Source organism: Phycodurus eques, chromosome 7 (genome assembly GCF_024500275.1).
Source record: "Phycodurus eques isolate BA_2022a chromosome 7, UOR_Pequ_1.1, whole genome shotgun sequence".
Taxonomy (NCBI): domain Eukaryota; kingdom Metazoa; phylum Chordata; class Actinopteri; order Syngnathiformes; family Syngnathidae; genus Phycodurus; species Phycodurus eques.
Window position 1 is genome coordinate 27,857,527 of NC_084531.1, and position 25,764 is coordinate 27,883,290.

At 43.5% G+C, this 25,764-nt stretch overlaps 3 protein-coding genes across 7 annotated transcripts; 2 read left to right on the plus strand and 1 right to left on the minus strand.

Annotated features, from left to right (window-relative positions):
- Positions 1-2,763: 2,763 nt before the first annotated feature.
- Positions 2,764-19,059, minus strand: rwdd2b (RWD domain containing 2B). Its single transcript, XM_061682568.1, has 5 exons — positions 19,039-19,059; positions 7,434-7,677; positions 7,267-7,334; positions 6,360-6,731; positions 2,764-6,147 (listed from the first exon to the last, which is right to left on the minus strand). Exons 2-5 carry the CDS (start codon positions 7,674-7,676, stop codon positions 5,913-5,915), a joined length of 918 nt encoding a protein of 305 aa, XP_061538552.1. The 5' UTR covers position 7,677; positions 19,039-19,059; the 3' UTR covers positions 2,764-5,912.
- usp16 (ubiquitin specific peptidase 16) lies at positions 8,147-17,550 on the plus strand. Of its 4 annotated transcripts, none has more exons than XM_061682565.1 (18): positions 8,147-8,196; positions 8,667-8,744; positions 9,197-9,396; positions 9,468-9,571; positions 11,229-11,341; positions 11,492-11,715; positions 11,795-11,890; positions 12,432-12,562; positions 12,642-12,729; positions 13,434-13,515; positions 13,594-13,685; positions 13,787-13,840; positions 14,609-14,755; positions 14,937-15,531; positions 15,760-15,854; positions 15,972-16,058; positions 16,591-16,729; positions 17,133-17,550. In XM_061682565.1, exons 2-18 carry the CDS (start codon positions 8,684-8,686, stop codon positions 17,246-17,248), a joined length of 2,424 nt encoding a protein of 807 aa, XP_061538549.1. In that variant the 5' UTR covers positions 8,147-8,196; positions 8,667-8,683; the 3' UTR covers positions 17,249-17,550. The 4 variants fall into 4 exon arrangements, with proteins under 4 accessions (XP_061538549.1, XP_061538548.1, XP_061538547.1 ...); XM_061682564.1 differs by lacking the exon at positions 8,147-8,196 and adding an exon at positions 8,311-8,359; XM_061682563.1 differs by lacking the exon at positions 8,147-8,196 and adding an exon at positions 8,318-8,599.
- On the plus strand, positions 17,626-25,390 carry LOC133405525 (transcription regulator protein BACH1-like). Of its 2 annotated transcripts, none has more exons than XM_061682567.1 (5): positions 17,626-17,709; positions 20,944-21,200; positions 22,285-23,253; positions 23,656-23,862; positions 23,980-25,390. In XM_061682567.1, exons 2-5 carry the CDS (start codon positions 20,958-20,960, stop codon positions 24,175-24,177), a joined length of 1,617 nt encoding a protein of 538 aa, XP_061538551.1. In that variant the 5' UTR covers positions 17,626-17,709; positions 20,944-20,957; the 3' UTR covers positions 24,178-25,390. The 2 variants fall into 2 exon arrangements, with proteins under 2 accessions (XP_061538551.1, XP_061538550.1); XM_061682566.1 differs by lacking the exon at positions 17,626-17,709 and adding an exon at positions 20,761-20,859.
- The last annotated feature ends 374 nt before the right edge of the window (positions 25,391-25,764 follow it).

The following is a 25,764-nucleotide window of genomic DNA, read 5'->3' on the forward strand; positions in this document are numbered from 1 at the left end:
TTCTTCAGCTTGACGGCATCCCTCACCGTTGGTATCCACCAACGGGTTCGGGATTGCCGCCATGGACTCCAAAAAGGGTGGGTACTCTGAACTGCTGTTTGGTGACAACGATACTGGCATGGTCACTAAAAAAAAAAAACAATAAGCTACATGTACAACTAATTGGATATTTAATGCATTCAGGGGCTTTAATGAGATGACACTTTTAAATTAATCTTACTCGGGAGGCAACGAGACATGCTGCGACTTTTGTTCTGTTGGCAGAGCTGTGGTCTACTTTGAACTTCCTGTATGCCCATTATGCATATTTTCCTTGCATGAGCGCGTAGGTTGTGGTTTACTCTTTAGTCTATGATTATTTCCATGTTTTTAAATGAAGGCAAATATGATCCTTCTTTTTTGGATGGATTTTATAGTAAGCAACTCGTAATTAGCCCCACTGAACATGACGCGTTTCATTTCATCACTGTTAATTTCCAGTTATCAACTAATTGATATGCTCACACTTTTGATAATGTTGCTCATAGCAAACTGCAATTAAATGAGTGAAATATGTTGAAATGCAAAACAATGAATCATTTTTAAATGGGTCTGGGGAAAATGTGTGTGGCGTACAAATTGTTTGACATACGTAAGTGAACAGCGCACAAAGTAATCACTTAAAGTCGGGGCATCTTAATTGTTCCGGCAGAAATTGGGCAAAAATGTTGATTGTTTTACAAAAGTAAAAAGACGCTTTTTGCAAATGTCAATTTTTTTTTAAAAATGAAACACAAAAGATAACCAGTCTGCATTATTACTATAATAAATAAAATTATTTACCGATTTATTATTATAAATCTAATTACTAATATTTACTCTTGAGAGGCTGAAATTCTGAGGATTTGGACAATTTTAAGTGAAACAAGGTCTCGAAATGATTCACAGATGATCTAAACTTCTCAAATAATTTTCATAACCCATTAGTCGTCGATTAATCATTGCACCTCGAGTTTGAAGCCAGGGTTAGGGTTTCAAGTCTAAGTTGGCCTTTGAAGCCAGGCTTAGTCTGTCTGCAGCTCAGAGCAGTTTTGGCCATTTCTTTCGTGTATGAAATGGCGACACACAAACTGTTTAATTCTTTACATCAGATTCAATTATTCTATTACTGTACAGTGCTACAATTTGTTTGTTTAATGGGAGGCTGGAAGAGAATGATTTGAGATGGCGCGGTCAAAGAAAGAAATTAACTCATCCACAAATGCGTACGAAGACGAGGAAGCAGCAGTGGGACTGTAACAGCTCGACAAGTTCCAGAGTTGCAGCTGTGCCAGTGGTCGCTTTCTTTTTTTTTTTTCTTTTTTTTGCCACACCGGTCGGCGAGATAGCGAACCTCGGGGATTACTGTGGCCAGACAACTGATTAGATGGTCGCCAGAAGAGAGCAAATGTTTAATCCCGCCATATTTAGTATTCACGGCACGAGAGTTCACCTTGAGGGGTCATCCGGCGAGAGGTCCGGAATCCCAAAGATGGGTCGAGGGCCTGGTTTCCAGACATCGCCCGGAAAGCACGATGGCTTTTTAATTACAAGGTGACTTGGGAGGAATTCGTTGAAACTTTCCACTGTGTGCTTTGTCTTTTTAAATCAGGGTTTGTGGTTCAAATTAGGCTTTGAAGCTAAGGTTAGGGCTTTAAACAAGGGTGGGGTTTTCGAATTTGAGTTTATATACAGGGTTTGGGTTTTGAGGCAGAGGATAGGGTTTCAAATAAGGCTTTCTAGCCAGTTTTACCGTTTCAAACAATGGTTTGTGGTTCAAATTACAATTGGAAGCCAGGGTTAGGGTTTTGAGTGTGGGCTAAGGTTTCAAACAAGGTTCAGGGTTTCAAGGTATGGTTCAAAGAGAAATCTACAGTCTCAATTTAAGTCGTGCTTCCAAATTAGGGTTTTGATTCAGGGTTAAAGTTCAGGTTTGAAGCCAAGGAGAGGGTTTCAAACATGGGTTGGGTTTCAAGATAGGCTTTGAATAGAAGATTAGCGTTTCGAGGCAGGATTCAAGCCAATGTTAAGCTTTCAAATTCGTGTTCAAGTACGGTTCATGTTTTCAAGTTAGTCTTACAAATTAGGGGTTAAAGCAATGTTTAGGGCTATAACTTGCCTTTCAAATTAGGGGTTTGAGGCAAGCTTGGGGTTTCAAACCAGGGTAATAGATTCACATTAGTGTTTGAAGCCAGGTTTAGGTTTTCAGGGTTATGTAAAGGTCAAAGGTTTTAAATCAGAATTCGCTCAGTTTAGGGTTTCAAACAAGAATTGGGGTTTCAAATCAGGGTTGGGGTTTCAAATCAGGTGCTTTAGCTTTGCTTGCTGAGACGTCATCAATTTTGCTGTCCAATCTTTGTGAGTCAAACTTGGCAAACTCTTCATCGACTGGGGTTTTGTCAACGCTATTTACATTAGCTTAGCTTAGCGCTGACTGAGCGCCGCGCTATGAAATCCCCGTGTTGAAATAGTGCAAGCGTACTAATTCAATTATATGCCTCAGCGCTCCAATAGACCTACAGAAGTGAGCTATTGTCAGCTGAAAACAAAGAAAAATAGCAGGAAATTGTGTATGAATGAAGTTTGGCGTATGGAGGGGGGGGAAGAAAAAAAAAAAAAAAAAAAAAAAAAAAAAAAAGGATTTAGCTGGAGAGGAAGGGACGACTGATGCTTTTCTCCCTGCAGTCATTTGCCGGGCTATTTCCTTGCATTAAGCAGAAAGACCATCCTATTATCTATGCCTCTTCAAAGACGCTCCAAATAACTGTAATGGGGATATTAAGGATGGCGGCCCAAAAACAGAAAAAGAACAGTGGAAAGTTTTTAAAAAGGTCAATACTGTTGCGCATTTCTGGACTGTGTTTTGGTCTCCGGACGTTTTGGATGTATCCACAGCTAACAGGCCAACACTACTATTATTTACTTTCATTGATATTGGTAAACCAGGTTGAAAGGCCTAACCCTGACTTGAAAGGCGGGCTTCAAACCCTAATCCTGGCTCAAAACCCTAATTTGACGCCATAACCTGGTCTTGAAACCTTGAAACTGGTTTAAAACTCTGACTTCGAATCATGACCCTTGTTTGAAAACCCAAAACAGACTTGACTAATTGGAAGCCCTAAACCAGATTTAAAACAGGGCTTGAAACCCTAATTTTTAAACCTTAAACCAGGCTTTAAACCCTAACCTTGGCTTTACACCTCAACACTATCTTAAAACTCTAGTTCGGCCCTTGTAGGAATCCCTAAACCGTCTTAAAATCCAAATTTTAAACCGTAACATTGGGATCAAACCCGAATTTCAAATCATACCCTTGCCTTAAAACCCAAACTGAGGCTTGAAATTCTAACTCGAAACCCTAAAATGGGCTTGAAACTGTCATTTGAAACCGTAACCCTTTCAACACCCTAATTTGAAACACAAACAGATTTGAAACTCTAATTTGAAACACTAAACAAGACTTGTGTCCCTAATTTGCAACTCTTAACCAGGTTTGAAACCTTAACCTTGTCCTAAAACACTAGTTTGAAAATCTGACCCTTGTGTCATGATATTGTTATTAATCTAGTCGGACAGATTGCTACACAATGTTTTTCGTGGCAAGGTCCAAATTTAGAAAACTAGCTAGCTGGTTAATACAGCATTTTGAAGTGGGAAAAGCTTAGCACGGACAATACCGTTAGCCTTCTATGCGAACCTCGCAAAGGCACATATTTGACATTAATAAAATTGTCAACACACACCACCAAGCAAAAGCAACAACGTCTCAAATTCTACGGAAATAATAATGATCTCTTCACAAAGTACTCACAAATGTACCCGTTGAGTTGCTAACAAAGCTGTTATTCTTTTGAAAGAATGGCAGGTGTCAATTTACATAAAGAGGATATTTTGTACCTTGTGCCAGCGAGTGGAAGTACCTTGAATTTTTCTGCCTGTGACTATACGTCAACTGGTAAAGCTCGATGAACAAAAATACATTCTTTTTAGTGACTAAATGATCTTTTTTTGGCCCAATTCAATTGAATAATCTCTCGCTGAACAGTGGTTGGGGAATCAGTGTTATAGATTTACGGCTGGGTCGCTCACCACAACAAGAAAGCATGTGTTGATGAGTTTAGCTATGAAGGTATTCTGGAGTCAGTATTGAGCAGGATCGTTAATGGCCTGCACAACAAGTGGAGGCACACTGCAAGTCAATAACGCTGTGCCAGTGGACACCACCTACAAATACACTTATACGAGGCAGGAACAGTGAAAACTTGCATCTAAACCTTTTTTTTTTTTTTAAACATAGTAATCGGTATTATTTTTATTTTATGATTATTGGATTATAAATTGTGCGTTTTGGTTTTGCGTTTGAAAGCATTCCGCTTGTTAAACATTGCCACCTGCTGGCCACGGCAGAACACAACACATAATCGATGATTTTTCCAGAAGCTTCTATTTGGTTGAAAGTAGCCTAATTTGAAGCATAACATTGATTAAAACTCTAACCCAGGGCTGAGACCGTCATTTAAAACCCCTAGCCTTTGTCTGTAACCCTAACCCAGTCTTAAAACCATAATGTGAAATCCTAAACCAGGCTTGAAGCCTTAATTTGAAACCCTAACTCTAATTGGAAACCCAAAACAAGGCTTTACACGCTAATTTATAACCCGAATCCTGTTTTGAAACACTAACCTGAAACCCTAACCCTAATACCCCAATACTAGTTTCAAATTGTACCCTGGAATTTAAACCCTAATTTAAAACCCGTTTGAAACCCCAACCCTTGTTTAAAACTGTAACCCTAATTTTAAACCCTTATCTTGATTGAATACCCTAAAATAGGTTTTAAACCTTAATTTGAAACCCTACATTTGTAACTTAACTCTTGCTTGAAAGCCTAACCTTAGCTTTTAACACTAATCAGAAACCCGACCCATGAAAACCCAACTCTTGACGTTAAACCTTAATTTGAACCCCTAACACTGATTTTAAACACTAATGCAGTCCCGGAACCCAAACCCATGAGCATCCATAGTCCATCATCTTCTATAATAATTATCTAAATGAATCATTTTATTTTTTCCTCTGTATTTAATCCATCTTTTGGTCCTAATTCATCCATGACTTTAACTCTATCGCACTAATTTAAAACCGCTTGAAACCCTAATTTGAAACGCTGACTTTAGTTTGAAACCCTAGCCCAAGCTTGAAACCCTGATTTGAAAACAATCTTTGGCTTCAAACCTTAACATTAAACTGTACCTTAACCTTGGTTTCAAACCCAAATTTGCAACACTAACCCAGGCTTGAAACCCTAACTCATGAATTTTCTCCTTTTAAAACACAATCCTAATGTACAATTTTGTAACCCTTTCCCTAATTAATCCATGATTTTATCTTGGTCATTGCCGACTAAAAAAAAAGAACCACAATCATGAATCACAACTTTTAATTGGCAGTGTGGTCCCTGATTGATCTACCTTATCGTGAAAAGAAAATTAGTGTTTCTTATCTATAATTCTTCAGATAAAATCAATAGTCTCCATAGCACCATTTGTGAATCGAACTGCTTCCGCGGGGCCTGCGCGACTATTAAAACTCATTCACTCCCAGCCTTCCCAGTTAACATGGATATTTGACTTCTAAAGCCGTCAATGGCAGTGAATGTGTTAAAAGTGCAACTAGGAACCCCCTCCGGACCATTTTTCCACAAACCTCAGGAGAAACATTCGCTGTGAGGTAAGACTGCAAGTGTGGTGACTAAATGACAAACCGTATTCCGGGATTTCAAATTCTGGTGACTGTGTGGTCCAATTCCTCTGCGTTGTCAGTGTGATAAAGCTGTGTTCTCCATCCAATCAATACTTTGCAAATGAACAAGGCGGAAACAGCCGCCCGGTCGACTATCGCCTCCCTTCCACACCGAAGTACATCTGGAAGACGGCGTGACAGCCCTTTTCCCGCAAGAATTGGTAGAGCAGGCCCAGGTCCATGTGGTTCCCGCGCGGGTCGAACGCCGCCTCCTCGAAGCCAGAGAACTTGCGCAGGGAGTCGACGCTTTGGCCGCTCGGCACGTCGTGCGGGGAGACGTCTTCTCGGTGGCGAATCGTGATCCGCTTCCACGTCAGAGCCTTCAGTCTGGAGAAGGGGGGCGAGCTTCAGTGTATCAGGATGAGATATTCGCCTTGAACGCGGAAAATTGGATTGCAACCCTAATTTGAAACCCCAAATTAAAACTGAAACACTAACCTTGGTTTCAAAGCTCTCATTTGTTCGACTTACCAGTCCCCACAAATCGACGATAGATTCAAAACCCAAATCATGTCTCTGTAAATGTAAGCCAAAGTTACCTGGACCAGAACTCCTCGCAGGCCTCCTGTGCACCTTCCGCACAAACAATCCCGGGCTTCCCGGGCATGCTGAATCCCGACAGTCCGAGCTCCTTGGCCCACTCCAAGATGTTCTTCCTCTTGGTGCTGTTGTAGATGTGGTGGCTGTAGATCCACAGGCGACTGAACGCCTGCTGCCGCCGCCGTGGCGAGGTAGCGTCCGTCTCGGGAGGAGGAGGCGCCGAAGAGCTTTTGTCCACATAGGCGCGTAAATTCTCCGTCAGCCATTCCACCGCCGACAGCACGCACACGTCTCCCAGGCATGCGTCGGCCAGGTGCGCGTTGAGTCCGGCATGGAGCTGCGTCTGCTGGGCACGGCTCAGTCCACGACACCTGAAGCCAAAATACAGTCCAGACATTTACACACACAGATAAATTGGGAAGAAAAAGTATGTGAGCGCTTTGGAATTTCTTCAATTTTCGTCTTATCGGTCATAAAATGTAGTCTTTTTAAAACAAATCTAAATCACAAGAATAAACAGTCTGCTTAAACTAACACCTGTTTTCATATTTTTATAGAACATAAGTAAACCCTTGGATTTACTCTAATAACTGGTTGACAGTTGACCTTTGAACCTTTGGTAGCAATAACCTTGGAGCAAACGATCAGGATGAATTTGGGACCATTCGTCTATATAAGAGTGTTGCAGTTCAGCAAGAAAAAAATAATTACGAAAATAATTATTTGCGCGCCGTAGTATAAACCACCCGCCGCTTTAGTTTTGTTTTTTTAATTAAACAATACAAAATAAAACAACAATAATCGGTTAATAAACAGTAATTGGGAAAAGATTGCAAAAATAATTTGTATCCAATGGAATGTATTTTAAATAACAACTGTATTTAATTTGCAATTACATTGTCTTACCGAACTGTTATCTCTGGGACCACACTGGGATACTCGGGTGGATACGTGCAGGAGAGACTGAACTCCACCTGTAAACATTACATTAAAGGACATGACATATTTTGATTGATAAATGAATAATTCCTGAATACCCATTGAGAGATTGGGTGCCTTTCCACTTTGTTTACCCCCTCAGCAACTCCTGCGTCATCTTTCAGCCTCTGCTTGATGACGAACTGGGGTCTGGAGGAAGGAGGTGGCGCCGGTGGGCTCTCGGTGGAAGCCGACGGCGCACCCTCGGCCTCGGCGTAGTCTCGGAGCTCGGCCAGGGCAAGCTGATCTACGATCTCCAGTTCTTCGTGCGTGGGGAACATGCTGGAGAGCAGCTCGAGCTCTGCCAGTTGAGCTTCTGCCGATTCCCGGAACGACATGCTAAAATGTGTATTATGTATTCAATTAAAAGTTTGTCATTGCCCCCCCCCTCATTTTGTGTCAGTTTGAGACTTTCATTCCATACGTCCGCGTGAAAGACCGCAAAAACGTGTGCTTCCACTCGGAACATTTTTAGGGGACGCACATTTGCTTTTCTTAGCCTAGCATGCTAGCAGCTAGCTTGTACCACCGTAAAAGTTTTGGAGACCCAACAACGTGCATTCACATCCCACATTAAAATATTACTAGTATAGATATTTGATTCTAGTGTGCCAAATCTCGATTTATGAGAATGAACCCGCGACCGTCAGTGGCATGACCATGTTAAATGGACGAAAGCAGCGCACGCTAACGAGGAGCTTGTGCTCGGACCCGGAATCTCTTAGACGACGCACCGGAAGAAAGCAAAAAACACTCGCCGGACAATTTTTTTTTTTTTACGTACCCAAGCTCGTTTAACGAGTTTCCCACCGACTTCAGTGACACGTCTATGTTATAAATGTGTACAAAGAGGTGTGGGTGAGTAGACCGGCTAGTTTATTTTCTTAGCCTAACATGCTAACGACGGAACATTTTATGCGACGCACCGGAAGCGCATAGTCACCGGACAGTGGAAAGCAGCGACACAGTTACATTTTTGTTCCGTTTCTATAACCGCCTACATGGACATAATTCTCCTCTGGTTAGTTTGCCAAATAAGCGCCCTTTTGTACGCAAAATATGTAAAACTGTTCACTTCAAGCGTACTTCCACGGGGCATTTGCTAAAATGTCTGGATTAAAGTTGGCGTCTGGCGGAAAAAAAGTAAACGAAAGTATAAATGTGACGTGATTCGCCTGTGTGTGTGTCAAGTAAGTCTCCTCAAGCAGGGAGTTTTCATACGTTATGACATGACGTGCACGAATGCGACTTTGAACTATACGTAAGTGGCTTGTTTTTAAGCGATATTACAACAAGAATACGTCATGTGTGATTTTCATCTCTAATAGCAAAAAATAGGGGAATCATGGGGAAGAAAAAAGCCAAGGACAAGAGCTCCAGAGAGGATGATGAGTTTGAAATGACAGGTAAGCATGCTTACATCTTGGCACAATTTATTTTATTTTTTTAATTTCATTTAACCTTTGTTTATTCAGGTGAGGCAATTTAGAACAGATTTTCATCTGCAGGAGGTCGAGTAATGCTGTTTTAAATTGGAGATTTCATTTATTCAGGGAAAAAAAACTATCCAAAGTTACCTGGCCCTGTGTGAAAATGTAAAGAACAGCATTTTAAGTTCACTTCGGTTATATTTGTCTATTTACATTTGTTTGATGGTCTTAAAGTGGGGAAACTATACAAAATTCTCAGAATTTCAGAAGGGAGGCAATGCTTTTTTCACCGCACTGTAAATAATACATTACATCATAGCATATGATGAATAAAAGGTTCATAAAAAAAACTATTGCAGCCATCATGTATCGTATTTATTGGGATGTTCTCTACAACGGTTTGCTTGTTTTTATTTTAATCATCACAGGTCCAGTTTGCAGGCACATTAGGAAGGGCACAGACCAGACTCTTCTCAAGAAGTTCTCTGGCATATTTGATTGGACACGTTGCCAGGACTGCAAACATGAAGAGAATAAGGAGAACATTAGCACAGACCTTTCTGTGGACTCCGACGATGAGAAGGACGCACTGGTGGAAGTGTGGATGTGCATGAAATGTGGCCACAGAGTGAGTTCATATGACCTGCTGGGTTGTTTGGTTTTTACACAGAGTGTTTAATTTCCATTTTTTCTTTGAAGGGATGCGGACGAAGCTCCGAGAACCAACACGCCATCAAGCACTACGAAACGCCGCGGTCCGATACGCATTGCCTGGTGATCAGCTTGGACAGCTGGAGTGTTTGGTGAGTGTGCAACTTGAGACCAACTTACAGTGGGTATGGAAAGTTTTCAGACCCCCTTTAATTGTTCACTTTTTTTATATTGCAGCCATTTGCTAAAATCATTTAAGTTCATTTTTTTCCACATTAATTGTACACAGAGCACTCCATATTGACAGAAAAACAGAATTGTTGAATTTCTTTGCCGATTTATTAAAAAAGGAAAACTGAAATATCACACAGCCATAAGTATTCAGACCCTTTACTCAGTATTTAATAGAAGCACCCTTTTGAGCTAATACAGCCATGAGTCTTTTTTGGAATGATGCAATAAGTTTTTCAAACCTGGATTTGGGGATCATCTGCCATTCCTCCTTTCTGATCCTCTCCAGTTCTGTCAGGTTGCATGGTTCACTTGGTGAGCAGCCATTTTCAGGTCTTTCCAGAGATGCTCAATTGGGTTTAAGTCAGGGCTCTGTCTGGGCCATTCAAAAACAGTCACAGAATTGTTCTGAAGCCACCCCTTTCTGTATTTTAGCTGTGTGGTTATGGCCATTGTCTTTTTTGAAGGTGAACCTTCGGCCCAGTCTGAGGTTCTGAGCACTCTGGAGAAGGTTTTCGTCCAGGATATCCCTGTACTTGGCCGCATTCATCTTTTCTACGATTGCAACTAGTCTCCCTGTCCCTGCAGCTGAAAAACACCCCCACAGCATGATGCTGCCACCACCACGCTTCACTGTTGGGACTGTATTGGACAGGTGATGAGCAGTGCCTGGTTTTCTCCACACATGCCACTTGGAATTAAGGCCAACAATTTCGATCTTGGTCTCATCAGACCAGAGAATCTTATTTCTCACCATCTTGGGAGTCCTTCAGGTGTTTCTTTAGCAAACTCCATGCGGGCTTTCATGTGCCTTGCACTGAGGAGAGGCTTCCGTCGGGCCACTCTGCCATAAAGCCCCGACTGGTGGAGGGCTGCAGTGACGGTTGACGTTCTAGAAATTTCTCCCATCTCCCGACTGCATCTCCGGAGCTCAGCCACAGTGATCTTTGGTTTCTTCTTCCCCGATTGCCAGTTTGGCCGCACGGCCAGCTCAAGGAAGGGTTCTGGTCGTCCCAAACGGCTTCCATTTCCATTTACGGAAGACACTGTGCATAAATATTTTTGTAACCTTGGCCAGATCTGTGCCTGGCCACAATTCTGTCTCTGAGCTCTTCAGGCAGTTCCTTTGACCTCATGATTCACATTTGCTCCAACATGCACTGTGAGCTGTGATGTCTTATGTAGACAGGTGTGTGGCTTTCCTAATCAAGTCCAATCAGTATAATCGAACACAGCTGGACTCCAATGTAGGTGTAGAACCATTTTAAGGACGATCAGAAGAAATGGACCGCACCCGAGTTAAATATATGAGTGTCACAGCATAGGGTCTGAATACTTATGGCTGGGTGATATTTAAGTTTTTCCTTTTTTAATAAATCAGCAAAAATGTCAACAGTTCTGTTTTTTTTCTGTCCTAATGGGTTGCTGTGTTTACATTGAGGGGAAAAAATGAACTTAAATGATTTTAAAAAATGGCTGCAATATAACAAAGAGTGAAATATTTAAGGGGGTCTGAAAACTTCTCTATGTCTTGCATGTGTGTGTGACTTCATCACACCCACTACCAACCCCCCTCAGGTGCTACGAATGCGACGACGAGGTGCAGTACTCCGGGAGCAGTCAGTTGGCTCAGCTGGTGAACAACATAAAAAAGAAGACACAGTTGGAGCCCGTAGAGAAAGCACAGAAAAGTAAGTGTAAAATAGGCCCAACACAATCTCGTATGGGACGCTGTTTTTTCCCCCATGTCGTAATACATGCCATTTCCCGTTCTATGGTTCGACATCATCGTCATTTCACCTCATTGCCATCACTTGCACTCTTCTGCGGTGGCGTCACAGAAGGCAGCGTGTTGGAGGTGCGTCCGAAAAGCGTCACTTTCAACACGGAAGAAGACAAAGACAAGGAGCACATTAAGAACCAGAGCTGCGAGAGGAAGACCACCAAGAAAGAGTCTGCGTGCAAGTCACAAAACTCCGGCGGCGCAACGGAAGACAACAGCGGCGTTCCTGTGCGGGGGCTAAGCAACCTGGGAAATACTTGTTTCTTTAACGCAGTCATCCAGGTGAGCTTTCAAAGATTGCAAAGAAGACAAATGTATGAAGAAAAACTGCCAGGAAATGTTTCCGCTATCCTCTTTGCAGAACCTTTCTCAGACACAGATGTTAAGACAGACGCTCAACAAGGTGACAGATGACAGGACGACCGTCAGTGTCAAACCTGCTTCCTCCTCCGCACTGGTGGGTGACTACCACGTGACTACAACTTGTTCACATTTCAAGTACCTCTAAATAAGATATTTGATCCTTATTAATACTATGCCCTGAAATGGGTTAATGTTTGAGCAGCCTGGACAAAGACGCTGACCACATGGCTAATTTACTTTAATGCTGTGCATTGTTGTAACGTTAGTACAAAGTAAACATTTTAATTATTCTCTAATTGATTCAGTCTTTGAAGCACCACATAATATAAAGTTTTGCAATTCCGTTGCCTTGATTTTGGTGAGGTTAGTACACAGTCTTAGGCCATGAATGCAACTGTACTCATAATTAATAAGAATTTCTTAAAGGTGCATAAATAATACAAAATAAAGAAGCTAAATACAAAACAATCACTCAAACTTAACATATTTGATCATGAATATATGGAGCCAGTCTCACAAAACCCTGTCGCGCATTGTGAAAATCTGTGAGTAATTGACACCCCCCCCCCCCCCCCCCCCCGAATCACTTAAGGGTTAACATTGCCAATGCTAACTTTGACTTTTTGTGAGCACAGGAGGCTGTTGTGGCAGAACTGGATCGGCCTGGCTCGCTAACTATGGCAATGAATCAACTCCTCAATGAAATCCAAGAGTCAAAGAAGGGGGTGGTGACACCGCAGGAGCTGTTCACGCAAGTTTGTAAAAAGTGAGCACCGGCACAAATGTAGAAGTCACAACCCGGACTTTGCTGTGTCATGTCACGGCTTTTGTCTCGCGTGTTGCAGGGCTGCCAGGTTCAAGGGATTTCAGCAGCAAGACAGCCAGGAGCTGCTGCGCTACCTGCTGGACGGGATGAGGGCCGAAGAGAGCAAAGTATGCGATAGGTGGCCAATAAGATGCTAAAATGACTGCGATGACGTGGAATTTGTTTAAATTCATTTGATTTAAATTGCAAGCGCCTTCTTTAGTCACCTGATAAACACGATTTAAACACCCTTCGATTCTACAGTGACCCCGTGATAGGTGAAAATTCATATTTTTCATAATTTAAGCCCTTACATCCACTAAACACATTGAAATACTTTTTAAACATATTGCAAATGTTTTTGAGCACAAAAACATTTGCAACTATAGAACGTACAGGAAATACCTAATAATAACGGGATTAAAAACATTTGTTGCATAAGACTTAAAATACCCCTCCCACATGCTCTGCTCACATTGAAAGTTATTTAAACATGCTTTATAAACCCATTTTAATCTTTTGAACAAAAACCAACAACAACGGCAAAATCTATGGGGCTGCGATTAGTGAGACACTATTTAGCAAGGGAATTCTGTAATGCCCATACTAAATTACATATGTACAATTATACATAACTCATGCACCCTTTATTTTTAAAATAACATAAAAAGGAAATAAGTTAACCACTGCATAGTATTCATGATTGTAAGTAAGCAAAGTAATCAACCATGTTGCAGTTGAGCATCACATTTTGACATTCATCATTGTAAGTGTAAAAATAAGTTAGCCCCCTTTTGACTTGTAGGTGTAATGAAGTGATTTGTGTCTTTAGAGGGTGAGCTCCGCGATCACGGAAACACTTAAACGATCGGGAAAAATCGCAGATGGGGAGGAGCTCAAATCTGTCGTCAAAGGTAGGTCGAAATTGTTGCTCTTAATTAATGTGTTATAATTGTTGCTTTCGATGTGTAATTTATCTGTTTGATACGCAGAGTACGAGAAAAATGGGTTGCCGAAGAATTTTGTGGACCAGGTGTTTGGCGGGGAGATGACGAGCACGATCATGTGTCAGCGGTGCAAAACGGTACGTCTGGTAGTGCAGTATTTTTTTTATTTTTTAACTCATTCACTGCCATTGCTAAAGAAATATATAACGTTAAGCAGCCCCTTCTTTTGCTCTTCCAGGTGTCTGTGGTCACTGAGATGTTTCTGGACCTTTCTCTTCCAGTTTCTGATCAGGTACGCTTTTTGTGTATTTTTTTTTTTCTTTTTCATTCACAGAACTTCCACATTGTTATTGTTAGTTCTTTGGATTCTTGAAAATATCATTAATATGTTGTCAGAAGGTGGGGAAAAAAATACTGAGTTATTTGCAATCTCAATGATGTTTTTTTTTTTTACATTTGGACAAATAGAAAGAATTACTGGAATACTGTAATTATATATAATCTCAAAGATAAATGTTTAAGTTTTTTGCTATTTCACAAGTCAAAATTTTTTGATAATTATTATACTTTGATCTCAAATTTTATTGGTCTTTTTTTTTACATTTTCACAAATTTCGTGGACGTTAAATTCAATAGATTTAGTTTTTTTTATTTAAGAAGAAAACGTTTGATATTAATATAACATGTTTTTGTCATTTTTACATTTTGTATTATCTCCGGAGAGGGATACTTCACAAGCATGATCTACCAATGGCAAATTTAGAAACCTTCACTAATAAAATAAGAGTGTCATCTTCATCGCCTTTTCAAACTGCGTTTTCTTTTCAGTATAGCAAAATTCCGTTTCTTTTCATGTGATTATGTAAAGTCAGAATTTTGCCAACAGATTAAAACTCTTCAAGTTCACTTCAAGTCAAAGCACCACTGTATAGTCATGGAAATTACCAAAGTTGTAAGATCCTGAAAAAAGGCCTAAATTCGACTTTAGAAAGCGCGTGTGAACCCAGTTTGTCAAGTTTAACTTGACACACATTTTCTTGGTCTCTGTCTGTTCCTGCAGGCTTACAGGAAGAAGAACCAGAAAAAAGCGGTGCAGAAAAGCAGCAACATGAGCGAGGACGGCCCCGAAAGTCAGAGCGAAGACGTTCCCGCTGGTAGCAAGTACCAGCAGAAGAAAGCCAAGAAGCAGGCCAAGAAACAAGCCAAGGTAAGTCGCTCTCTCAAACTGACCCATTTGGCTTAATAAGTATCATCAACATAGGGTTATGGTTAGTGTCATTTTTGGGAAATGAAGCCCTGGAGCCAAGAAGTGAGAGAACGTTTGCTAGACTTGGCATTCCTTGATTTTTATTTATTTATTTATTTATTTATTTTGGTCGTCTTTGCAGCATCAAAAGAGGCAGCAGAAGCTGGAGAGCAGAGTTAGTTTCAACAGTCTTGCATGTCTAAATCAAGAAATCAAGAAAGGGCTTTCTGAAGATGCTGAGGCGCAAGAAGGGGATTCTGTGCCAAGCAGCGTCTCTGAAGGCAACCCGAATTCCCTCGACGCGCCCGACAAGGATGATGACAAAGGAGACTCCACCAACAACTCTCAGTCGGCATCAGCCTGCGATCGCTTGGGCGGCATCTCGTCCGAAACGCGGTGCTCCAGCGACGGCTTCTTGGATGACGCCGACTTCTCGCTGGTGAACGAGATGGAGAAAATCAACTTGAACGACGCCTTCATCGACTCGGACGTGGCGGAAACGTGCGTCGAGAGCGAGGACGACGCGCAGGAGGAAGAAGCCAAGGAATACACGGTCGTCAACTGGGACCCGGAGCTGGCGTTCCAGACTCTGGCCCGCAGGCCTTCCCCCGACCAGCAGCAGTGCTCCGTGGAGTCGTGTCTGTTTCACTTCACGGAGGAGGAGACCCTCAGTGAGAACAACAGCCTACTCTGCGTCACCTGCACTAAGCGGCAGGCAAGCAAGGACAAATCTGCAGGTAGGAAAAGTGCGTGGATGGAAATTTAAGTGCACTCTCAATGTCACAAACTGTCAGAATTGACAATGGCTCTCTTCTTTGGAACTGAGCAGCTCAGAAAAGATTTCCTCGGTCGTTTACTTCCACACTTGTTAGGTGGGCAGGCGCTTCACTGACCCAACTGTTTGTATACAGGCTGTTCAAAAGACAATTTCCCATAATATGTCCTCTTTAATTTTCTGTGGCTAGGGCCCAAGAAAAACGTCTACACCGATGCCTCAAAGCAGATGCTCATCTCCTCCCCGCCACCAGTGCTCACTCTTCACCTGAAGAGATTTCAGCAGGTGACTCAGTGGGAGGAACTATAATCCGCATTGGCTATAATCCGCATTTCCCCATCGGACTGCAGCGCGACATATTCGTTCACCCTTCTGTTAAAGTCCTTCCTTTGTTTTCTCCAGAACGGCTACGGTATTTCTAAGGTGAACCGACACGTGCCCTTCCCTCTGATGCTGGATCTCGCACCCTTCTGCGCCCTCAAGAGTAAGGTAAATATGAATTTAGTTCATTAGAAGTGAGCTAAAAAAAAAAAAAGCTCCTGTTATATTTTTACCTCTGGTAAACCAAAAAATGTTCATGGATCAATGTGCCCATCTTGATGATTATTAAAAAAAAAAAAAAAAAAAAAAAAAAAAAAAAGACATTTGTGCTTAGCCCTGTGTCCTTTCTGAAAATATTCAAAGGCATTTTTTCAGAATTTTAAATTGTTGAATTTCTTCTTGAATTCTTTGCTGAAATTAGCCTGTTTTTTGGGGCCAGCCTTGTCTCGCAATGAGCAAATCTCTATCCAGCCCCTTTTCTGATGGGCCAGTTTGTGGTTGTATAATTTTGCACTTGATGGGTGGACACATATTCCAAAGACCCCAACTATTTGCACACAAGCAATTAAAAAGTCAATATGGAAGGTTACCACAGCTCATGTTACTCTTAAGTGGGCCAAAAAGTGTCACGGTACCTTTTGATACCTTTGTACTTCTTTTGAAATCGTTGTCATAAACATGCCTATTTTTCTCCTTGCAGAACGTGGCAGAAGGTGAACGTCAGATTCTGTACAACCTGTACGGCATCGTGGAGCACAGCGGCACCATGAGGTCCGGTCACTACACGGCGTTCGTGAAAGTACGACCCCACAGCTCCAAATCGTTCGGCAGACTCGAAGGTAAGAGCGAGTAGCGGAATGGATAGGACGATCAAAGGTGGCAAAAGTACTCGCGCTCTGTAGAAGTTCAAATACTTAAGTTGTGTAAAATGACTGGTAAAAGTAGAAGTGCAAGGTTAAAAAGTACAAACTCTGAAATGTACTTGAGTATAAAAGTAAAGTGAATTATATTTCTGTTGCTAAGTGGCGTCATGTTGTTTAAAAGCAAGCTAACGTTAGACTGTTTACACTATCAAAGCATGTTCCCCATAGATTTGCTAACGTTGTAAACTGACAAAAAAAAATGCTAAATTAGTTGATGATCACTGAAAAGAAATACACCTTTTTTGTATGCTTTTTCATATTTGTACTTTGTTACTGAAAACGATGAACCGATTGACAAAACCTCTGTCCGCGCGTTTAGGAGAGCCACCTGAAGGATCGTGGTTCCACATCAGCGACACCAGCGTGCAGCCCGTCAGCGAGAGCAGAGTGCAGAGTAGCCAAGCCTACCTCCTGTTCTACGAGAGAACCCGCTAATCATCATCAAAACTGTGCCTCTTTGCCTGCCTGCTGCTCGAGCGCGACCATTCACTGTACAGAATTTGTAGTGACTTTTCAGAGGACATTTAACGCTGACATTTTTACAGGTGTTTTGTTTCTCAGGCTCATGGGAACGTGTCGAGGTGTGCAAGCACGAGGTCAGGATATTGAATATAAAAATAGATTTTTACACAAACTCATCATCATTCCATATAGTCGACGGTGGGGTGGAATTGTAATTAAATACATGTTTATTTTGTATGAATATGCAATTAAATACAGTACATGTGAAAGTACAGTATGTGTCCTGTCCTATGAAGTGTTGTTTGCTGTCCGCGCATGCGCACAATGCCTTCCTGCTTGTGTTTTTGCTGACTGTGGTTCCGGATGGGCACATTCGTCAATTTCGTCTCGACCCAAAGCACACAAATGGTACCCCTAACCAGCTGACACGCCAGGTCGGTGCTCATTCTACGTTATTTTATTTTATTATTTTTTAAACTAATAACATCTATATCCATATATTTCTGCGATGTGAACTTCGCCAATGTGCTCGCATTAAATGACATGACGATAACGGCCTCGCCTAAGTAGGGGAGGAAGACCGCTTCCTTTTCATATTTCCCCAACGTCTTCAAACTTAGTCTGAGTTTATTTGTCGACATCAAATGAAGCAGACGTGTTGAAAACTCGAGTTGGTCGCCAAGGAGCTTTTCTTTCTTTCTTTCTTTTTTTCTTCTCCCCCTTCTCTGCCCCGTGTCTGTTTCGCCAAGTTGGCCAAACATGAGTCAGCATTTTAAACTTGACTCGACGTGCTCAAAAGTGATCAAATATGACTACTTTCTAATCGACGATTGGGATTATCCCCACAACAGAGCACTTAATACCCGTATCAATTTACCCGACAATTCATTAGGTACACCCACAAAAGCTGTATCAAACGTTCTGCTTTTACTAAGATAATGCTCAGTTTTTATTTTAAGTTGTATCGAAATGCATCGAGGTGTTAATAATATCACGTCCCTCGCTCGTATTTAAACCGAAACATTACACACAGCTGTCAGTATGATGCAGTGCATGTATACACCGCTGCAAAATGACCCTTTGAACAAATAAGCCTCTTATTAAATCAATGTTTCCTTGATGTGTCAATCAAAACTACCTACTGTTATTGAATTATCTCATTTTCTATAGTCATGCTCTTCACTTTAGTGTATAGTAAATAATTGGCTGAAAGCCATAAATTCTGCAGTGGGTGGAAAATGGAGAGAAAAAAAAATCGGCTTTTCTTGTCAATTTGAATTTGAAATAATGTTGAGATGAATGGCAGTAAAATGACCACAATGTTGACTGAGAGGGGAAAGAGTCATAAGAACACATTTTTAAGAAATCAAGTTAAAAGTTGTAGGTTTTCCGGGTTTGGTCATGTGAGTTACCACATACAGCGGATTGCCTAAAATGATGCAGAATATTTGTATGGTATTGTATTTACATAATATATTATTGCTATTTGTAGTTCACCACATCAAAGTGCACGCAACAATTACAATAGAGTTCAACTCTCTGTGTATTCGTCGATTGGCATGTGCAGATTTGCCAATTCTGTGAGTTTTTTCCTTGGGAATTTAGCATCTTGTTATTCATTGAAAAACTCACCTATTTGCTTTTTTTGTGCACAGGACAAAACCATGTCTCATTTAAAACAATTCATGTAGTCAGGCCATAACCTTGTTTAATAGAAAAGCACATTCTGCTGCCATCTTGTGGCATTTATAGCAAATACAAACCTTTTAAAGACAGCATAAAATATTCGCAGATTTTCACGATTCATGGCAGGGCGTGGTCCCTATTAGGGGTTTACTGTTGGAAACAAAAAGCAATAATGAATGGAACCAATGATTTTAAAAAAGATTAAATAAAAGTTTGTTTATACTCACCACTAGAGCTCCCGCTGGGGACTCCATCGTTCTGCTGGGGGACTTCAATGCTCACGTGGGCAATGCCAGTGAGACCTGGAAGGGCGTGATTGGGAGGAACGCCCCCCCCCCCCCCCTGATCAGAACCCGAGCGGTGTTCTGTTATTGGACTTCTGTGCTCATCACGGATTGTCCATAACGAGCACCATGTTCAAGCATAAGTGCGTCCACACGTGCACTTGGCACCAGGACACCCTAGGTCGCCGTTCGATGATCGACTTTGTGGTCATGTCATCGGACTTGCGGCCGCATGTCTTGGACACTCAGGTGAAAACAGGGGCGGAGCTGCCAACTGATCACCACCTGGTGGTGAGTTGGCTCCGATTGTGGGGGAAGATGCCGGTCTGACGCGGCAGGCCCAAACGTATTGTGAGGGTCTGCTGGGGACGTCCGGCGGAATCTCCTGTCAGAAGGAGTTTCAACTCCCACCTCCGACAGAGCTTTGCTCATGTTCCGGGGGAGGCGGGGTACATCGAGTCCGATTGGACCATGTTCCGCGCCTCCATTGCTGAGGCGGCCGACAGGAGCTGTGGCCGTAAAGTGGTCGATGCCTGTCGTGGCGGCAATCCCCGAACCTGTTGGTGGACACCAACGGTGAGGGATGCCGTCAAGCTGAAGGAGTCCTATCGGGCGTTTTTGGCCTGTGGGACTCCTGAGGCAGCTGATGGGTACCGGCTGGCCAAGCGGAATGCAGCTTTGGTGGTCGCTGAAGCAAAAACTCGGGTAAGCGAGGAGTTTGGTGAGGCCATGAAGAAAGACTTCCTGACGCCTTCGAGGAAATTCTGGTCCACCAGCCGGCGTCTCAGGAGGGGGAAGCAGTGCACCATCAACACTGTGTATAGTGGGGATGGGGCGCTGCTGACCTCGACTCGGGACGTTGTGAGCCGGTGGGGAGAATACTTCGAAGACCTCCTCAATTCCACCGACACGCCTTCCCATGAGGGAGCAGAGTCTGGGTTCTCTGAGGCGGGGTCTCCTCTCTCTGGGGTTGAGGTCGCCGAGGTGGTTAAAAAGCTCCTCGGTGGCAAGGCCCCGGGGGTGGATGAGATTCGCCCGGAGTTCCTCAAGGCTCTGGATGTTGTAGGGCTGTCCTGGTTGACACGCCTCTGCAACATCGCGTGGACATCGGGGACAGTGCCTCTGGATTGGCAGACTGGGGTGGTGGTCCCCCTTTTTAAGAAGGGGGACCGGAGGGTGTGTTCCAACTACAGGGGGATCACAGTCCTCAGCCTCCCTGGTAAGGTTTATTCAGGGGTGCTGGAGAGGAGGGTCCGTCGGGAAGCTGAATCTCAGATCCAGATCAGTGTGGTTTTCGTCCTGGCCAGTGGAACAGTGGACCAGCTCTACACCCTCGGCAGGGTCCTCGAGGGTGCATGGGAGTTCGCCCAACCAGTCTACTTGTGTTTTGTGGACTTGGACAAGGCGTTCGACCGTGTCCCTTGGGGGGTGCTGGGGGGGGGGGAGAGACCCCTGGGGACGACCCAGGACATGCTGGAGAGACTACGTCCTTCGGCTGGCCTGGGAACGCCTCGGGATCCCCCCGGAAGACCTGGAGGAAGTGGCTGGGGGGAGATGGAAGTCTGGGCATCCCTGCTAAAGCTACTGCCCCTGCCACCCGACCTCAGATAAGCGGTAGAAAATGGATGGATGGATGAAAACAAAGTTTGTTTCTACTCACCACGCTTGTATTATACTGTCTTCTTGTTCACTCGTCAGGCCGAGAGTGAACCATGCTGCTTCAAGCCCAGCGCGCGTCAGTATTCACCTTCCAGTCGGCCGTGCACAGCGCTCACGTGCTGCAGTGTCTCGACGAGCAGCGGCGGCGGGACGTCCTGTGCGATGTGACCGTGGTGGTGGAGGGCCGCGGCTTCCGAGCCCACGCCGCCGTCCTGGCCTCGTGCAGCGAGTACTTCCACGGCCGCGTCGTCGCCGCCGACTCCAAACTCAATGCCGTCGTCGCCCTCCCGGATGAGGTCAGTGCGGGTCAGCCCGGGAACTGCAGTCGGCCATTTTCTATAGTGCTCGTCCTCGTCTGGGTCGCAGGTGTGTTCGCCAACGTAGTAACCGAGCCAACCCACCAGTCAGTCGCACGGCACATATACAAAGATAAACAACCGTTCACAAAGCAACAATTGCAATTTGAATGGGACCTTTTTTGTTTATGTTCTTTTAATGAAATAATTGATTCTTCAGTAAAACGTACAACTTGGTCAAGTTTTACTTCCAAAGGAATCTGTTGAAATTCCCATGAATCCAATGGCAAATTTCAAATTTTTAATTTTTTTTTTAAGTTTAAGATTCCCCAGCTTAACTTCCCTCTCGAAGTTTACTGGATGATCGTTAACTCACCAATTTTTTGCAAGGGGCGTGTATTCTTTTGTGAAAATGTATTAATTTTGGGATCCCCTACAACTAGCTCCCCCCGGAAAACTTGAAAAAATGACCCCCCCCCCCACCCCAACACCAGTTTAACCCATTGACACCTAACGCACTGATAAGTCACAGGACACATGGAAAGACTTTAGTAGGAAGTCGTCCATTTTGGTTTTGAGCAGTCATATTTGGCAAATTCCAAGACTCGTTTTTTGACGAACGCCTCTCGTTTTAATATGCCTATTGATGTCAGGTGAAAAATTGTGTTGTTTGACAATCATTTTGAGGATTCGCCATTAAAAAAAAAAAAAAAAAAAAAAGCAACTCCCATCGGAAAATAGTACAGTTCATCGACAGTTAATCATATTGTGACATCTTGGTGCCAAGGAACTCTGTTGAAGTGATTTGGGGATATTCATGGAGTGCTTTTTTGCCATCTTGTTGCATATACTTTTGGCAATCCTAAGCCATTTTGGGCGGGGGTGTCAATTATTGTGGATTTTGGCAATTTGCATCAGGGCTCGGTCTGTACACACATGCGACTAGTGAGGGTTCACTCTACCTGGTCGTACTGTTTATGGTTTTACTACTACTCACCATTCAATAGGTTTTGCGTTGTTTTGTGCTGTTTAATGGAAGTACATTGGCTCACGTCTCATTAATTGTCTTCCTCTTTTGCCTCAGGTGACAGTGCAGGGCTTCGAAGCGTTGCTCCAGTTCGCCTACACATCCAAGCTGCTCTTCACCAAAGCAAACATCCACGAGATTCAAAGCTGTGCCAAATTCCTGGGCTTTCGCAACCTGGAGGCGGCATGCTTCGATTTCCTCATCCCCAAGTTTTCCGAACGCAAAGCGCAGGATGTCAAGCCGAAGGTCTGCTGTCAGGGTCGCGAGGAAAGGCTGCGCAGCTCGGACTTGCGAACGGACCTCCCGCCTCTCTTCCCTCCTGTCGCGCCGCCTCCGACTCGCGACTTGTGTTTGGAAACCTGCGGGCCGCAGATGGCTTCCTTATCTCTGGATTTGTCGGCCAACGTTGTGTGTCCGATGTTGTCTCTTCCCGATCCGGACGAAGCGGGTCGTGCCTCTCGGATGTGTGCGGAAGACATTTTGGCCGTGGAGGACGTTTGCGGTCCGAGCCAGTTGGGTCTGCCGGAGTTGCCGTGCGAGCTGTCGGCGGCGGAGCACGTGGATCCGCGAGACCTGATCGAGCCCGGGGAGAGTCTTGACGTGGACTGTGGCCTCGCTTCTTGTCCCGGTGCCGAAGGTTGCGCTCAGTTATTAGAGAAGTCGGGCAAAGATGAGGGATTTTCTGAGAGGAGCAGAGAGGAAAGGGAAGTGGCCGAGCATCTGGCCAAGGGATTTTGGTCAGTCCTGTGCGCGCCGTCTCAGCCTCAGACTCTCCCCCCCTTGGATCAGAACAATCTTGAGAAGGCCCCCTCGGACTTCCATTGGCTCAAACAGCTGGACCTCACCTCCAATCCGGCCGACTGTCCTTTCCTCAGGGAACTCGACGCGGGTGACGAGCCAAAATCGCGCACCGACACGCTGTCCCAGTCAGAGAAGAGCCCCTGCATATCCTCAGTCAACTCGGCCGAGGACTCCGATATGGACACCGACGGAGATTCGGAGGCCAACAGCAGGAGAGCGGCCGAGGTCCCCATTCAATTCAGACCAATGTTTCTTACCACAGGGGGTCCTCGGTTTACGACGGTGTTCCGCTCCTGCAGCGGCGACGTAACCCGAATTTGTAGGCGAGTCGGAATGCACCGTAGTCTATCAGGGACCTATGCTAATGTAGTGGCAAATTCGTAATCGCAGTAAGGCCATTAATATAAAACGATAAAATGTGAAACAGTCAGCGCCGCGATAAATTTGTGTTATGTCGACTCCTTCGTAAACTGAGGGCCCCATGTGTTGTCTTGGCTATGTCTTCATCTCTATTGAGTGACTTGCTACGCATAATGCGGGAGTCCAGCACTTAGCTGCGTCGCGAACGACTCAACGGCGATTTAGTTGAGTTGCTACCCTTCCCTCACTGTCACCGCCCCTCTGCAGATTCAGCTGCCGTTCCCAGTGGAGAACATCTCCACCCTGAGCCGCAGCGCCTTCCAGCAGCTTCTCAAGCACCATCCCATGACTCCCGAGCAGCTGGAGTTCGTTCACGACGTCCGCCGTCGGAGTAAAAACCGCGCGGCGGCGCAGCGGTGCAGAAAGAGGAAGATGGACAGCATACATCATCTCGACTGTGAAATCAAAACATTAGTAAGTCTCTTGCCCGTTTTTGGAACCGCGTCCACCTGTTGGAAATGAGTGTGAAATGAGTTCATCAGTGGAAAATTCAAGCCCGTGCACATTATATGCATTTTTATCTTGTTGCAGAAGAGCGAGAAGGACAAGCTGCTTCATGAGCGCGCAGAACTGGAGCAGAACCTGGAGGAAACCCGCCAGAGTCTCTGCAGGCTGTGCAAGAGCGTCAGCGCCGAGCCCACCTCAGAACAGGACCACCTGCACTTCCTGGCCAAGCTCTCGGCGCCGGAGTTCCCCTTGTCGCCGCACCTCGCTGATAAAGATGCGTGAAGCCGCATTGAAAAGCAGTAAGTTTAGAGTCTCCGGGGTGGACGTCCTTCTCATTTCCAATCATTCATATCCGGGGAATTGCCTTTTTTTGTAATAACAAACTGTAGTTATTCCCACACGGATTTTGCTTTTGCTGCATTTTAAATGAACACCAACATGCGTGTGAATTTTACTGTAGAATAGTTACGAGCGTGCTAATAACCGTACAATAGGCATCTGTTGTTTAATTTCTCAGGAAAAGACTCAAGCTGATCCCTACACCCGCACGTTAACTGATCACCCTTAAAAAAAAAAAAAAAAAATTGTATTACTGTCCAGTGTTATTTTATTGTACCACTATGCTGTGTCACTAAACAAATATGCAAAGCACTAACTGAACCTTTTATGTTAGAATACTGTCACTGCTAACACACATTGTTGGTAGTATTGTTTAAAAAAAAATGCATGGCTTGATGAGAAATAGTTCTTCGTACCTGAAAATGGGTACACGAGAGAAAAAGATGCCATTTAATGCAAATTGTGCCTTATCCATTTTTTTTCCCTTGAAATTCTAAAGCACTGTTGCACATTAACTCAGAGCCTTTATTGACATCTGCATACGGAGTATTTTTTATCAAATGCTTTCATTTTAATAAAGCTCTTTTGTGTACAAGTTGCTCCTGTTAAATCTAAAAATGTACAGTAGCACAGCCGGGCCTGCAGGTGGTAGTGCAAGTCAACTATTCTATTAATAATTGACTGAAACGTATTCAAGTGCAAGGATTGTAAGTTATAAACATTGTAATTCACAGTGACAAAAGAATTCCTCCAAACTATATATTTGTAAATATTACACAAGGCTGGTACATTGTGATTTTCACTGGTCATTTTAAGGAAGTGAAAACATTGTAACCTTTTGAAAATGCTGACATCAGAACAAACTCAGGCAGGATTGGAAAGTGAGAAGTCAAAGTACATTCCGCTACACTATGGTCAAACTCCGAATCATCGCTCAGGAATAGTTAGTTCAATGCAGAAGGAGTCTTGCCAACAAATGTCGCAATTTATTGGCATGACAGTAGCTTTACTTGTTCTATTATTTTCGATGTTTCGGATTTTATTTATGACTGGCTGTCATTTTTTAAAAGGCAACCAGCCAAATAAGTCATGACAAATAAAGCAGCACTGAAAAAAAAAAAAAACAATCATTGTACTAAAGCCTTTCTAAAATTTCCTGACTGTGTCTCGGCGTCATGTTTGGCCTTGTGTTGTATCTGTTGCATTTAGAGAGCGAAAAAAAAAAAAGCCAACTCAATGTGACTTTAACGTGTCTTCCGCAGAGCATTCGGTGTTTAATTGCACCCACACCTTGAAGCTGCTAATAACACATTAAAACCTCTAAAGAATGCTGGTCAACATCCCATTTGTACTGATTTCCAAAAATGCTTCTCCTAGAAAGTAATGGAAAAGGGTCACACTGTGGCCGCCGTAAAACGTTATCATATGTACAGGCACAGTTTTAAGGGACACTTAATATTCTTAACTGTCATGTGTAAAATGAAGTTGCAGTAGTCATGTTAAACCAATGGGACACTTTCTCAGCTGATT

Excerpts from the sequence above, each read along its gene's own strand:
- rwdd2b (XM_061682568.1), bottom strand. The coding sequence starts at position 7,676 with ATGTCGTTCCGGGAATCGGCAGAAGCTCAACTGGCAGAGCTCGAGCTG. Across the intron at positions 6,732-7,266 it reads GTCCCAGAGATAACAGTTCG|GTGTCGTGGACTGAGCCGTG; the intron begins GTAAGACAATGT and ends TTTTGGCTTCAG. Across the intron at positions 6,148-6,359 it reads TGCGAGGAGTTCTGGTCCAG|ACTGAAGGCTCTGACGTGGA; the intron begins GTAACTTTGGCT and ends CCCCTTCTCCAG.
- usp16 (XM_061682565.1), top strand. The coding sequence starts at position 8,684 with ATGGGGAAGAAAAAAGCCAAGGACAAGAGCTCCAGAGAGGATGATGAG. Across the intron at positions 11,342-11,491 it reads CGTAGAGAAAGCACAGAAAA|AAGGCAGCGTGTTGGAGGTG; the intron begins GTAAGTGTAAAA and ends GTGGCGTCACAG. Across the intron at positions 15,855-15,971 it reads ACCTGAAGAGATTTCAGCAG|AACGGCTACGGTATTTCTAA; the intron begins GTGACTCAGTGG and ends TGTTTTCTCCAG.
- LOC133405525 (XM_061682567.1), top strand. The coding sequence starts at position 20,958 with ATGCTGCTTCAAGCCCAGCGCGCGTCAGTATTCACCTTCCAGTCGGCC. Across the intron at positions 21,201-22,284 it reads TCGTCGCCCTCCCGGATGAG|GTGACAGTGCAGGGCTTCGA; the intron begins GTCAGTGCGGGT and ends CTTTTGCCTCAG. Across the intron at positions 23,863-23,979 it reads ACTGTGAAATCAAAACATTA|AAGAGCGAGAAGGACAAGCT; the intron begins GTAAGTCTCTTG and ends ATCTTGTTGCAG.